At 38.4% G+C, this 16,168-nt stretch overlaps 1 protein-coding gene across 5 annotated transcripts in view; it reads left to right on the forward strand.

Annotated features, from left to right (window-relative positions):
* The window catches only part of LOC119502840 (myocyte-specific enhancer factor 2D homolog), a 34,034-nt gene extending 21,655 nt beyond the window's left edge, over positions 1-12,379 (forward strand). For 2 of the 5 annotated variants that reach the window (XM_037794066.1, XM_037794067.1), the window contains 5 exons: positions 2,715-2,844; positions 3,068-3,257; positions 5,160-5,228; positions 6,795-6,845; positions 7,348-12,379. In XM_037794066.1, coding sequence (XP_037649994.1) covers positions 2,715-2,844; positions 3,068-3,257; positions 5,160-5,228; positions 6,795-6,845; positions 7,348-7,813 — 906 coding nt within the window. In that variant the 3' untranslated portion in view covers positions 7,814-12,379. The remainder of the gene's footprint in view (positions 1-2,714; positions 2,845-3,067; positions 3,258-5,159; positions 5,229-6,794; positions 6,846-7,347) is intronic. The other 3 variants (XM_037794069.1, XM_037794070.1, XM_037794068.1) reach the window with 2 other exon arrangements.
* Positions 12,380-16,168: the final 3,789 nt, after the last annotated feature.

Genomic DNA, 16,168 nt, shown 5'->3' on the forward strand with positions numbered 1-16,168 from the left:
AGCTTGTGGTTCCCACCTGACTGCATGTGATTCAGGGCTCATGGTTGTGTTGTTAGGATCATGATCTTCGCAGTGATAATCTAGAAAAACAGACCTCCACGGTTATCAGTGCTTTAGCAGAATTGTCTTTAAGTGATCCCGTCAGTTTTGAACCGGGCCCATTTACTTCATCATATGATACCACCTAAAGCATGGGTGTCTCTTCACTTGGCATTGTGGTGCGAAGCGCCGCGGAGCATGTTCCACAATCACTGACACTCATTTTCACCTTCCATCAAAATTGTCAAGTAGAGATGTTCAAAATCTGGCATTACATTAAAGGCATTAATACTTCAGGATTGTGCGTCTCCTAATCTGCATCTTGCAGGAGCTCAAACAGAGTGTTTCAGGCAGAGGGTGAAAAGAGGTTTTTGCAGCATTTTTTGAACATTAAAGTATGTAAACATCTTCTATTAGAAACCCCGAATACAAGTATGAACCTGAAAATATGCATATTAGGTCCCCTTCAATAGTTTCACTAATTTTCAAGCAAAAATGCTGAATATTTTCTGATTTCAGCCTGTCAAATGTGAGGATTTGATGCTTATCTCTGTCATATATCAGAATAAACTAAATATCTATGTCACCTTATCTTCTGGGAAATTATAACCAAAATGTTTCACTATTTTCTTTATCAATTAATTGCTAAAATGGGCCAATTAATCCATAATGAAAATGCACCCCTACAGATTACACTTGCCCTACAATATTATATACACCAGATAAAATAATTTTTAAAAAGTACAGTAGGCCGGCTACAACTTACTGATTGAGAAAACTTGTTATCCTATAAAACCACATTTTAATTTAAGCTGAATTTACTGAGAGAGAGGGATGATGGCTGCTGCGTTCTGGTGCTGATTGTCAGTCGCCCCCCTTTTACAATTCCACTCAAAGTTGACAGGCAAGAATCTCATTTTCCAGAGGATAGTGATTCATTTTCATCACTCTCACCCTGCCGCCCCTCCTCACTTCTTCACAAAGGCAGTTAATTGAATCTGGCCCCTCTCTCTGGTCTATCTCCTCTCTCTCTCTCTGTAAATTCAGCCAATGTTTCCTCTCAGGATGATCTGCATTCACATGGTCATACAATTCAAGAGAGTAATTTCAGACCAGAATTATTGCATCTTTGGCTTTTTGTATGCAGGACCTTTTTTTATTTTTTCTCTTACAAAAGACCTCAGTTTGCTTTTTATCCATGTTATAATTCAGCTGAACCAGACTCCAGAGTGTCGTGCTACTTCAGAGATTTGTGTCTTTCAGCGCAGGTGTATGATGATAAAACCTCATGGTAGCAGTTTCACAGATTTATCAGCATGTCTGTGGCACCTGGTTTGGAGAAACACTCGATATTTTGTCATCTAAATGACTGACTTAATGTACAAGCACTGAGCAAGTATCAGGTTTGTACCCTGTTCTCTAAAAATGAATGATTGAAACATAAAAATCTGATCAACCGGAGTGCACCCAAGCAACATACTGTCGGGCCTGTAGTGACATCCACTGGAGAAACATGAGATCAGCTGCATGTTCAATTAAAAGTCAAACAAGATCTGGGTCACAATAGTTGAAGATAACTTCCAGTATTTGTCTTAATCTGTATGGACGACTATACAGTTATTATTTACTGTATTGACTGTAAGACTGTAAATTTAAATCTAAAAAAGTAGCATATAGAGTACAGAATGTACTGTTTGTACAGTATAGTAGATAGTGTTAGAGCTGAAATGATTAGTCAATGAATCAATTATTCATTCTTCAGAGAATTAATCTGGAAAAACAATTATAATAAATTAAAAATTCACTGTTTCCAGCTTCTTAAATGTGAATATTTGTTGTTTTTCTTGCTCTTCTGTGATAGTAAACTGAATATCTATATATTGAGGACTGTTAGTCGGACAAAACAAGGAATTTGAATAAGTCAACTTAGGTTTCAGGACATTGTGAGAGACGTTTTACAATTTTCGGACATTTTGTAAAGCCACCAATTTAAGTGATTAATCAAAAGAATAATGGGCAGATTAATTGATAATGAAAATAATTGTTTTTTTGCAGCCCTTGATAGTATTATATAGTCGTTGAGAAACTTAAACATTTCTTGTGAACATATTTTAGAAATTGCAGAAGAATTAAAAATTATAGATTTTGTTTAAAAATGCATGCATAAGTAGTGAATATGAAACATTAAGTTAAATTGTGCTTTAATTTGAAGTCTTGTTAAAAAAATAAACCCACGGAGTGGCCTTAGTGTTAAGGAGTTGACTATGAACTGCAATATCCCTGGTCAGTGTCTGTCACTCTCTCCCCTAATTTCCTGTCAACTCACAATGTCGCTATCTGATAAGGGCATACATTGCCTGAAGAAAAACCTTTAAAAAATGTTACATAATTATATCTGATGTTGAATAAATTGCCTTTAATGTAATACATCTGTTTATGGCGCACTCAAAACAAGGAACCTGTTTTTGATGCATGACATCAAGAACCTCCTGACGGTAAATCCACGTGACTTTGAGATTTACTTGACTCAATACATCATTAGGAATCCAGCCATATGTACATTGTCATTTCCCAGCATGTCAGACTTTACATTATCGAAATAAGTCTTTTAGCTTGAGGCCACGTGTGAAAGTTGTTTCTACTGTGACTAACATGTCGGTGTCCTCTTCTGGCAGAACGCCCAGCGGCTGGCAGCAGGAGTCCAGGTGGCACAAAGCCTCACCACACCGGTAGTCTCTGTGGCCACACCGAGCCTCCTGGCACAGGGGCTGCCCTTCTCCGCCATGCCCACAGCGTACAACACAGGTGAACTGAACACACGGGAGCCAAAATAGCTAGAACTAGCACCAGGTGGCTTTAAAATATAAAATACTGGATATATTATTTTTCCTCCAAGATTCAGTAAAAAAAAAGGAAAACAAATTTAAAACCGACAGAATAAAAAAAAAAAAAATGCATCCCACAGAATTTTATTGAAGAACTTAAAGAGCTTTACATTGAGACTTTTTTATCCTTTGTCTTCTCTCAGAGTACCAGCTGACCAGTGCAGACATCACTGCTTTACACGCTCTGGCGTCACCTGGCGGCTTGTTGCCAACATCATGGCAACAGCAGGCTGTTTCCCAGCAACAACAGCAGCAGCAACAACAGCAAGCACAGCAACAACAACAGCAGCAGCAACAACAACAACTTAATCTTGCATCACTCAGCAACTTGGTGTAAGTCTTTTCTTTTCGTTTTCTCATCTGCGCTGCGTCTTTCCTTTCCTAAAAGCTCCCCCGTCACCCACATCCATGATGATGATGACGATGATGATGACAGCAGCTGACGTATTTGTGGTGTAAAAGCTCTTGGTCTACTGACAACCCTCTCAACGCTGAAATACTTTACTTCTGACCTTCCCAGGCAGCCTGCATGATATCCATACCATGACTTTTATATGCAAGCAATTCACATTCCTTTTTAGTGAATTGGTCTCACCAGCATCTCACCATCTCAGCCTCTTCATAACATGGTATTCAGCTTTTATGGGGTTGGTGCACTTCAGCAGTATAAAACAATTTCACCTTCTAGATCCTTTATTAATAACATGAGTCACATTTGTAACTGCAGAGTTTATGAATTATTAGAAACTCAACATCTTTTATTATTGGCAGTGGTCGGTAGTAACAAGTTACATTTACTCCGTTACGTGTACTCTATTTTTAAGATAAGAGTTGTTGTTTTCCAATATACTTTTTACTCTTGCTCGAGTACATTTGCGATGAAAGATATGTACTTCTACTCCGTTACACTGGGCTACTTTTACTGATACATTTAGCTATAAATAAATTCAACTGAGCTCACACGCGCGACAGCGAGAGCTAGGAGGCCTACTAGCCAATCATAGCAACGGAGGTGTGGCCCCACCCCCTTCATGACCCCCCCTTTCAACTGACTACAGTTCAGTTCAGTTCACCTTGGCAGAAGATGAAACGGCTCCTTCAGAAGAGGCACATGCAATTTTTTCCTAATTCCACAGTGAATCTGAGAAAACGTGAGGACCTGTTTGAATGGATCTAATTAAGTTACTCATTAATCTAATTAAGTTACTCACTACTTGAGTAGTCTTTTACGAGATGCTTTTTTACTCTTCAGGTAAAGATGATATATATTTTTACGCCCTGGCCCCACGGGCCACCAAGGCCCTAAATTTAGTGGCCAAAGTACATTTTTGGTGGCCCAAATGTAAACTCATGTAAAAACAATACAAAAGGGCAATTCAACGCAACTTATCACAGCCTTCGTTAACTGTGACATTAACAGAATGGAAATATGTAATTATTTATTTAACTCAAGTTCTTTGTTCTCTCACAGTCTCTTTGTGCCCACACTACAAATGATGCAGCCTATGTTTTTCGCATAAAAACACAATTCAAATAATTAGGAAATAAATGATTGTATTTCTGTAAATATTTGCTTTGATTCAAAAAAAATGTTGGCATCAATAGTTTTAGTAAAGTAATAATACTTTTACTTGAGTACCGTTTTTGTTCACCCACCACAGATTATTGGCTTACCCTCATTGGTTTTTAACCAACATGAACTTCATTTTATCATAGTGCATTGGAAGAATAGAAGGAAGTAATTTGTGCACTCTTGTTTCTTGTTGCTGTCCCAGTTAGGAGCCTTACTGTAAACACAACTTTGAGATTGAAGGACTGAACAGTCACTTCAATTTTCTTTGAAGAAGTGAAAGATTCTGCCAGGTGGTGTACAATCAGCTCCCTTGATTTTGATGTAATTTGCTGTGTGGATACAGGATATGTGGTTATTTCCTAGAAATGATACATAAAGACGAATCGCTCATCGTATCAAGTGAATGGAATGTAATTTGAGTTTTTTGGAAAAACCTTGGCAGATATTTTTCACGTTTTTTCTATCATTTTATATCAAGATTTCATATCAAGATTTAATAAAGAAGAAGACTGAGAAGCCTCTGTATCAGATTAGAGGACTTGTTAAGTGCAGTCGCAGCGTGTGTCGAGAGCTGCGTGAGCTTAACGCTGCCGGGTTTGAGTTGTGTCTTTGGTAGCATGAACACCAGATCCTTGAAGTGTGTTCTCTCCTCTTGTCCACAGCATGTGGGGCGTGGACAAACAGTGCAGCGAGCTGTCTAGCCAGGTGTCCAGTCTGGCTGCCAACCTGAGGTGAACAGCCACTACTAGTGTGTGCGTGTGTGAAATGTCATGACCTTGTCTGTAGGGGGGGTTTGAAGTCCACTTTGCATTTGAAGGGCTTTTGTCTAAAACATAATGACATACAGTAAATGTTGCCTTGAAGGCAGCCATATATTTAAATTGACTCATAACAAAGAACTGGCCTTAAAAATAAACTTTCAAAATATGAAAGTCGTTATTAATTTAGCTGACAAATATTAGGAGAATATAACATTTTCAGTAGGAAATTTCAGTTAAATTAAAATATTCAAACTTTTTAAGATAACAGACATCTCACAGATTACATATTTGGTTTTAATTAATAGACCGTGGACATTGACTTTGCTTATTTAAGTCCACTGCGTGTGTATTTGCTTTAAAGGACCAGTGTGTATGACTTAGGGGGATCGATTGCCGAAATGGAAAATAATAATTATTATTTTTTCATTGGTGTATAATCATCTGAAACTAAGAATCGTTGTGTTTTCGTTAGCTTAGAATGAGCCCCTTATATATACAGAGCAGGTCCTCTTCCAAAGGAGGGTGAAAAGAGGAGATGCCACGCATCATCTTCACGTCATATTATTTGGTTACAACATATGCGCGGTAAAATTAATTTGTAATTCAATTAATATTTAAGCTCAGAACAGCTTGTGGAACAAATATCAAAAAGTTGATGCAGTAAAGATTTTCAATTATAAAATTGTAACACTGCAGCAAAGATTAATTATATAAATTATAAAAAGTTTTAAGACTTTTTTCTACCGGTGTGCATTTGACAATTAATTGCAAGTCTCAGCTTTGAGAAATCAAGCAGATATTTTCTTCATACTGTTCCCGTCTTATTTAATGCTACAGCCCTGGAACACCCACAAATACGGTGGCCTCTGAGGACCAAACGCATGCAAGAGGGAAACCTCAGCGCTCAAAATCATGAAATGCTGCAAATGTCGAATTGCATACAGAAGGCAAAAACTTTAAGAGTAATTCACTCTAAAATAAGAAACAATAGAAATATCAGAACGATCAAAGCTTCAATATTTTTGCTGGAATTTCTCTCCTCTGTGTTCCTTCTCTTGCTGCACATTTCTGTTGTTTTTGTTTTAGTATTTGCAGCCTTTGCATTGTATATTTTGCATTTCAATTTCTTTATAAAAAATAATCCTTAAGTACCTTACTGAAGCAAAAAAATTTAAATGGATTTTTGCATTCACTCTTGTATGCGTTTTTGTCCTGAAAGGCCACCGTACAAACTCCTGTAGTAAGTCAAAAGTTCAGAACGCGTCACTGTCCATACGAACACATTTCTTCTTGTGTAAATGCTCCATTGTGTTTGGAGATCAGAAAACAAGATTTTCATACCTGGATTTTTATGTGTGCTGTAACAAAAATTCAGCCCACTAGGGTCTTTGTTTTTCTGATGCTAAGACATTAACATTATTGCTGTTGTTGAAGAAACTTTGCTCGCAATAATGTTTCACACTTTTCTCCACACATGCCTTCTAATCCACCTCTTCCCTTTGGTTTGGGCTCCAACATTTTGTTTTCTCCCCACAGTGTTGGCTCTCCGTCCAACCTGCTCTTGGGTAGAGATGAGTGGTTGGGCCGGTACTGTATCATACTTCCTTTTTCCTGTGTGTCTGTGCGCTTTTGGCTGGCTCCCTCTAAGCATGTCTGGTGCTGTCTGCAGTCAAACAGGAAATGAGACGTAGTTCCGGTTTCCACCATGTTCTCTAACCCGAGATTATTTTCTTTTTATCATCTGTAGTTTCTTCACATCATAGCTGACTCACTGCGAACCACCCTGTCACACGAATCATTTCATGCTTCCTGGGCTGTTGTGTTGATCTTATGGGAGCAGTGTGGGGGTTTACTTCTGCTTTTAAGGCGCCGAATTGATTGGATTGTTGAATAAACGAGTGTGGCTTTTCCCTGTTGGTGCTGTGCCTTGTAATGTGGGTTTTTGTCTGCGAGTGACCTTACAGTTTCTCATATACCTTTTGTCAAGTAGCTAATCATTTGTATGGTTTGTTTTCTCGCCTTTCCTCTTTGTTCTGTCCCTTATCTTCCATTGTCTTTCTCTCTCTGTCCTCTGTGACCCTGTTTTCAGGCCTGTGACCCATATACCTCAAGGCGCCATGCTGACCGTCAACACAAACTCCTGCGTGAGCATCAAGTCAGAGCCCGTCTCGCCCGGCCGGGATCGCAGCACCCCTTGCCCTCCTCCATCTTCCACCACGCCGTCCTCGACCTCAGGGGGAGCCATCCTGACCGCGCCGCCACAGTACCCCGGCTCCCTGCTGTGCCTGGAGCCCCCGACCGGCCGCTCGCCCGCAGACAGCGTCAGCAGCAACGCCAGCTCCTTTGAAGGCAGCGATCGCGATGACACTGGTGCAGCCGGCGGCGGAGGGGGAGGCGGCGGCGGTGGTGGCGGCGCAGCTGGCGCTACGGGAAACGTCGGTCCCGGCAGCCGCCCCGACTTCAGCCCCTCAGCCGAGCTCCTCAGGGCGTCGAACGATCCGGAGCAGGAGGGAGGAAACATCAAGCGCATGAGATTGGACACCTGGGTCACATAGAGTCGCCTGCCACACCTCACTGAACCCACAGGGAAGTTCTGCTGACACTCAAACACCCACAACACCCACAACACACACCCACACTCATTCTTAAACCCCCACTGCCCCGACCCCACTGCCATGTGACACTATCATCACACATCTGCCTCTGTCCAAAATTATACAACTCAGCTGCGTCACCCGGACTTATGAGGCTTTGCCAAAAAAAAAAAATAGAAATAAAAATCCTTTGGGGATCACGCTCTGAGTGAGGAGAGGATGACTTTACTCAGCTGGATATTTTGTCCTGTGTAGATCCTTGAATAGAGGGACAGTAGATTTTTAAAGCCTTCTTGCTTGAATGGACTCCCGTGTAGTCATTTTTGTTTTGTAGAAATGAGGTGTTGAACCTTTGCAATCTGACAAAACCATAAAAACATTTATCTATCACATGGTTTCACCTTCACGTATTTACATCGAGCTCTGCTACATTGTTCACGTTGTGATTGGTGGCTTGTCGACGTTATGGGACTTGTATGACTCACCACTTCCTGCTCTTTTTAAATCCAAGGTCGCTTGGATTGCGTGCTGTCCATTCTTCCATAAGTCACTTCCAAACTGCACTTTTGGATAGAACTTAATCTGGACAAGTTTGAGGACTGAGCATCTATCTGGCACTGAGCAAACGGACTCAAACTGGCTCTTCTAGGTAAAGATACTTCACCGTGAATGGTTCTTTCTGCTGCCACCTTCTCCCAACCTCGTACACCCAGGCAGGCCCGAGCCCTCAGGTGGAGCCGAGCACCGAGTGCCAATATCAACCTCTCTTCAACAAAAAAAGCCAAATGCCTCTCGCACACGGTGCAGGGACAATGACGATTTATCACTCGCACTGTCACGGAAACGAGAACTAGAAACTGTTGATGCTTTTCAGGCTTCGAATTTCGCCGTCACTCTCTCCTCAGACGGGGTGCTCCTCCCGTCCTCTCACCTCATTTCTTCTGGAACTTGGATGGAAATTGTTGTACCAGAAATCCAGCCAGCCACTCAGCTTATTACCAGGAGTAGATGCCATCCAGTTAAATGCATAGAGTTTTTGAGCCTCTCTGGTGGCTTTTTTTGGGTAGGGAAAGTATTTGGTCCTTTCAGTCCAAGTGTTCTTTATCTGTTGGTATTTAAACAAAAAAAAAATCTGTTTTGAAGGTTCGTTGGTTGTCCAGAAGTAGGAATTCTGACTTTGTATAAAAATCACTCCTTATACAAAAAGCTTTGATGTCCTCTTTAGCTCTCTCTAGCTCTCCTTAGCTCTTTGCCGTGTTTCAAAAAGTGAAAGGAAAAAGACATTTTCTATATTTCTACCGCTTCAGTTGGCGACAAAGTAAAATAGCTTTTCAGCTTCAACGACGTGTATGTACATATGACTATATTTGCATAGACTTTGCTAGGTATCCCTAAAAACAAGCAATGTGTTGATTCTCAGTGGATCTGTTTGCATATATGAGTGTGAATTTGATATGTTTCGAGCTACGGTGCAGGGGTTTCGCCACACTAGGTAGTGCTGGTGGATCGGACTTGTTTCAGTAAACCTATTTTATGCTAGTGTTGATGGTTTGTGCACTTTCTGTCTCACTCACAGAGGCCTGCTTGGTTGTGGTGTCATCATGTTCTCCTACCACACATTTTTTTAAAAACCCACAATCAAAGTAAAACTGTCCATAACCACCTGAACATGAAACGATTAGGACACTGCCATTCACTTATTGTGTAGCTAAGAGATAAAACGCACTTATTTGACGCATATTTTCATTGACAGAATCTTTTCCACGTTAAGCAGACACAGATTATGCCTTTGTTTCACTTTGGAATTAAGTGCTGTGTTGTTTAATTGTATGTTTTATAGTACAGATTTGTTTGGTCTCAACCATTTCAAGTTTGTGTGTATGAGTGTGTGTACACAGGTTGTTTATAGCCTACAAATAGAAAGTTTCTCCTGATTGCTTGACCTTTTTTTTTCCTTGAGACGATGCTCAAAGTGCAAACTGGCGTGTCAGCTGTTGTTTGTTGGCTGTTTTTTTATCTACTTAAACAATCTTACACTTTTAGGTCAGTGTAGGTGAAGACGACGGCGGCTTTTATGAATCGATGCCGTTTGGTCTGAGCAGAGTGTCAAACCAGTGTTTGACACCGACACTGGCGGTTTGTGGCGAGTGTACGGAAGAAACATCGCGGTGCTGTGTGACGTGTTCTCGCCAGTGTTGTTGATGTTTTCCATGAGGTTATTTTTCCGTCCCTCATTCGACAGTGTGGTAGCTTTTCACTCTGCTAAGTTCAGTTTAGTATTGTTTTCTTCTTTCAATCGTCAATTTAACATCCAACACTTTCAATAAACTCATGTTGGAGAAAATTAGCCTCTTAAACCGTTAAAGGAGTAATTCTACATTTTGGGAAACTCGCTTATTCGCTTTCTTACCGAGATTAAGATGAGAAGATTGATACTCATGTTTCTGCAGTAAATCTAAAGCTACAGTCGGGTAGTTAAGCAGGAAACGGGGGCAAACCGCTAGCCTGGCTCTGTCCAAAGGTAACAAAACTCGCCTTCCAGCACCTCTGAAGCTCACCTCTAATGCAGTGTTCCTGTCATAATATTCAGACGGCGATTACGAACAATTTTCATCCAAATTTAGCTTAAATTTTACACGTTTTTCCAGAAATCTTTCAAAAAATATAATATAATTTATATTATATATTATATATATATATAATTATTTATAAGCCGTACACTGTCATTTCCACCTCAGCACCACCTTTTTTTCAAGTTCTTCAAAATCAAATATTAGCACTCTTTCAATCAATTCAGTTTTGTATCTGGTTTCCCGTGTTAACGAACCGTGCAAATGCATAACATTCGCTAATTTGGGCAATTTAAATGTGCTAAATGCGAGATTGGGAGCATTTCTATTGCCTCTGCACAGCTCTCAACATGGCGAAAGCGGAGCCGGCAGCTTGTAGTTAACGGCGCTGACAGTGAAAACAAGGCAGCACTGCTGACGGGGCTAACAATGTTAACCTGGGGAGGGAACCAGAGGGTGGGTGCTATGCTTTTGTGACGGCACCGTTAGTCGGGACGGCGTTAACAGCTGTAACTGCCGTATGAGAGCAGTGCAGAGCATTGGCCGTGAGCTAGCCAGTGGGGCACGCTCACATGCATTAACATGCACGAAAAGGCATGCCCGGCTATGTCAACAAAGCAAGGAAAAGCTTGGATTACAACAGAGGGAGAGCGACTTCATTCTCTGCTCAGGTAGACATTACTCCACTATATCTTTACAAAGCAAATAGTTTTTTGCTGCTATATTAATGCTCTGAATATTGAATAGAAAACCTTTAAATTACTGAGATTTAGAGGTGCTGGTAGGCTTTTTTTTAAATCTTTGGACATAGCCAGGCTAGTTGTTTCCAGACCTTATGCTAAGCTAAGCTAACCGGCTGTAACTTCCTATTTAACAGACAGTCAAACTTCTCATCTAACTCTCTGCAAGACAGCGAATAAGCACATTACCCAAAATGTCGAACAAGTTCTTTGAAGATCCAACTGATGAGTGATACCAGCCTTCAGGCAGAGCTAATGAGTCATTTCCATTTTTACAAAACTAATTTCAATGGAAACTCTTTGTGTTTGTGGGGGCTGGTGGTTGACTGAAATGTGACACCACACCGATTGGCTTCCTGCCTCATGCAGTTTTGTTCATGTACAAAAAAGGTTCTCTGTCCAATTTAGGAGTTTAGTCACATGACAATCTATATGAGAAATGAAAACCTGCACCCCTGTTACTTGTTGTGTACAATGTTTTTTAGAATCTCACTATTTTTGGATTAATTTGTGCTGGTGGCAGTTCCATTGTCTATTATTATGATGATATTATTATGGAGCTTTTATTTTATTGCTATTTTGTGTAGGATAGTTTTTATTTTCTCTCTTATTTTCTCTTCCTTATCATAAACATAGTACTGGTTTCCTTTTTTTAAAACAACTTGCTGAAAATTGCACGATCAGTTATTGTGGTATTAGTAAATGCAATGAAGGAAATACCAGTTAAATGCTGCAATTTTAATTAAGATATAGAATATATTTATAAAAACGGGGAAACAACTGAAATTAGTAATTCATGAAATTTGAAAAAAAAAAAAAAAAGTAAATGCATGAGATACAGGTAACAACAAAACTTATGTTACGTACAGTAATGATAAAGGACATGCATCACAAATGAGTTTGAAAACAACTCAGAATAATGTAGCATATGGAATACTAAAGATGAAATTTATAGCTAATATATTGTGTTGAGCTAGTCTGCTTTGGGTTTTTGTTGTAAAGAAAATATTTCTTTTTGTTGTTTTTTTTGAGAATGATATACAATTTGTGTATATTTTCATATACAAAGTATGCACTGATATGTTATTGAAATTCTATACCGCTTTTACAAAAAAGTGTTTGTTGTACCAAAGTATCCACGTCCCTTGAAACCTTACCCTTTTTGCGTATGTTTTACCGTATTTTATATATTAAATAGACAAACTGAGTGAAATGAATTTGAGTTTTTGGTTTTATTTGAATGTTTACTAACAAAGCAAAAGTGCCTCTTCAGTAATTCATAAAGACCAAAGTCCTCAATCAGGAACATTTAGTGCAAGTTAAATCTCCAGAAATATTTCTACATTCCCCGAAAATGTCATTCAGTCCATTTCAGAGGAGCATTAGAGTGTTTGTCCTCTTTCAGTTGATCATCTGTTTTTTCCCTCTTCATCCTCACCTCAGCTGATTGTCACAGTTACAGACACGTGCGATGAAGCTTCATTTCACACATTCAGTGATAACTACACGGCTAAATTTAGCTGATCTCCCATGACCTCCTGTGAGGGAAGCGGCAACTATGTGAGCGAGGCAACAACGAAGTCTGATACTCACAGACTAAATGAATTTAATGCTGGAGCCATAAAAATCTTCATTCATGTCATCTTTTACCCAACTTTCATATGATTATGTTTTTGTCTGGTGTCTTTTTTTCAGTTTATAAAAGGTAGAGTTGGTGAAGATTTTAGAAACATTTTTGTTATATCAGTTAAAATTCTCATTACATCCTGACAGCAATCAATAAATAGAATGGTCCAACAATAAAAAAGAAAAGAATTGGGTATCTGTGGCTGTTTCAGGACTGGACGGGAGACCTGCCTGCCTGCCCAAGCACTCATTGTGCATCACCGGAATCTTCCACAAGCTGCTAGGTTGACAGCAGTGAGTACTAACAATAGCCATGTTCGCCTTTCACGTTCGTTATATGTTTATGTTCGTAATGATAATTGTGGGGGAGTGTGACGGACTGTCAGTGTTTCCAACTTGGCGACTTTTTCGCCAGATTTAGGGACTTTTGGAACTAGCTCCTTTAATTGGAAAAGAGTTGGCAACACTGTACTGTTTTTTTCGGTTGGATAATTTTTAAAAATCTAGTATACTCTTGCTAAATTCTCAAGATCACCGACCTCTTGCCTTTAATAAAATGTGTGTGTTGAGATCCTGTACTCAAGTAAAAGTAGCAACACTACAATGCAAAAAATATTAGATAACTCGGAAAAGTGCTTTGAAAATAAAAGTAAAATTGTACTTAATGTACCATTGATTAAGTAAAAAATGCCAAATTTCTGGTTGCAGCTTCTCAAATGTGAAGATTTTCTGTCTCCTACGATATTAAAGTAAATATCTTTGGGTTTTGGACAAAACAAGACATTTGAAGTCATCGTCTTAAAAGGATAGTTTGAGTGTTTTGAAGTGGGGTTGTATGAGGCACTTATCCATAGTAGGTGTATTACTTGGCTTGCCCCCAACTTGGAAAAACAGGCAGGTGTACCTTTTAGTCCCTGGAACTACTTTTCAAGGAATTATACCCACATAGTATACTATGTTGTTTTACAATTACATTTTTTCATTATTTTCGACATGCTATACTATGACTTGTTTTTATTTTTTGAAATACTATACTATGACGTTTTTTCATGAAATCTTTCAACATACTATACTATGACTTTTTAGGGTGAAATTTTTTGACATGATATCCTATGACTTTTTTTGGTGAAAGTTTTTGACGTGCTGTACTATGACATTTTTGGTGAAATTTTTACATTCTATACTATGACATTTTTGGTAAAATTTTTCGACATGCTATACAATTACTTTTTTCATGAATTTTTCGACATACTATACTATGACTTTTTTGGCGAAATTTTTCGATATACTATACTATGACTTTTTTTCATGAAATTTTACGGCATACTATACTATGACTGTCGAAAAATTTTATAAAAAAAATCATAGTCATTAATAGTCAGTCTTTAATGTCATAGTGATTAATGTCGAAAAATTTCATGAAAAAAAGTCAGACTTTTAAAGTCATGTCAAAAGATTTTATGGAAAAAAAAATCATAGTATAGCTTGACGAAAAATGTCATGAAAATTAAGTCAAAGTATAGTATGTCGAAAAACTATGAAAAAAAGTTATAGTATATTATGTCGAAAAATTTAATGAAAAAAAGTCAGTGTTGAAAAATGTCATGAAAATTAAAGTCATAGTATAGCGTGTCGAAAAATGTCATATGTTGAAAAATTTCCTTTTTTCACTTTTTTCAACATACGATACTACGACTTTTTCAACATAATATACCATGACTTTTTTTCTTTTTTCGACATACTATACTGACTTTTTTCAACATACTATATAATGACTCTTTTATTGGTAAAAAAAACAACTCCTGGCAGACTTCCAACTGAGCAGCACTCTTGTTCTGCCTCTTTCTCTCTTCAATACTCTCTGGATCACTAATCACTACACTGTGTCACAGCGCCCTCTAGCGACCAACCTGGGTTACATCTAGACCAGGGGTCAGCAACCTTTACTATCAAAAGAGCAAAAATATGTCTGGAGCCGCAAAACATTTGAGCATTGTGATGAAGGTAACACAGTTTATAGTCTAAGTATATAATATATAAGTCTAATGCAGTGAGGGCCCAAGTGCAAATGTACTACGGAGTATTAGGGCCACATTGAGGGAAAGAAATCTGAGATTTCCAGAATAAAGTCCCAATATTACGAGAAAAAAGACGTAATATAACGAGGATAAAGTCATAACTTTACGAGAAAAAAAGTCCTAATATTACGAGAATAAAGTCATAACTTTAGGAGAAAAAATTTCGTAATATTTTGAGAATAAAGTCATAACTTAAGAAAATAAAAAGTAAGATTACTACTTTATAATATTATGACTTTATTATCATAATATTACGACTTTTTTTCCCGTAAAGTTATGACTTTATTCTCGTAATATTACGACAGTATGAGGAAAATAAAGTTAACATTACAGCACGTAAACATGTTCTAGTAGTAGAAACACAAAATACAAGTATGAACCTGAAAATGAGGACGATATGGGACCTTTAAGTATTTTTAATTCTAAGTATTTTATATACTTTTTGGTAGTTTGGTCTATGACAATGCATCACTTTATAAGGTGATCACATGTTTTGCATGAACAATCTTGTATTCTCCTGTGAATATTGCTGAGTCCTCCTGAACTATGTGGAGACAGATGAGTGTTCAAGGAGAAAAGGCTGATTATTTCAACCATTTTAACCCAGAAGTTAAACAAATGGACTAATATTGATTGTTAGACAGTTGCAGTGCATTTGAAGGTAACGTTTTAAGAGATTTAGAACGTTTTTGGACTGCTTTATAGGAAGAGAGACCCTATATTTTAAACATTTACGTTGTACTGGGTTGTTTTTAATGACTACAATGACGAAAAGACGAGTAATCTATTGATTCATATATTACATGTTCATACTGTACTCTTGTAACTTTTTATAATACTAGTAGTTGAACTGTGTGGGGTGTTTTCATGTTTTAAGTTTCTCCCAAAATAAACCTGTCTAACAGGAAGGAAACAAACAGTCCCTTTAACAGATCCCAGCTCTGTGAAAGAAAATAAATGTATCCGCTTTGTTGTCGACTGTCAGAGAGTCGAATGATTCCTGTTTTGTTTGTCTCCTCTTTGACCATGACTCTGCAGTTTCTTTGTTCACCTGTGCAGTTTGCCCACATTTGTTGTTGTTCAAGACTGGCCGCATTTTCAAGTTTTGAATTTGGGCACTGACTATTTGGTCTTGCTGAAACTTGCCTCATGAGTCATGATCACAGAGGACACACATATTTAAAACTTTAATTGTAGTCACGATGTTTGTTTGTTTGTTTGTTTGTTTGTTTCTTTGTCTTTGTCTGGACAGATGGTCAATGAAGAGTTACGTGTTCAGTCATCAGCTGCTGCTGCACAATG

The sequence above is a fragment of the Sebastes umbrosus genome, chromosome 15 (genome assembly GCF_015220745.1).
Source record: "Sebastes umbrosus isolate fSebUmb1 chromosome 15, fSebUmb1.pri, whole genome shotgun sequence".
Classification (NCBI taxonomy): domain Eukaryota; kingdom Metazoa; phylum Chordata; class Actinopteri; order Perciformes; family Sebastidae; genus Sebastes; species Sebastes umbrosus.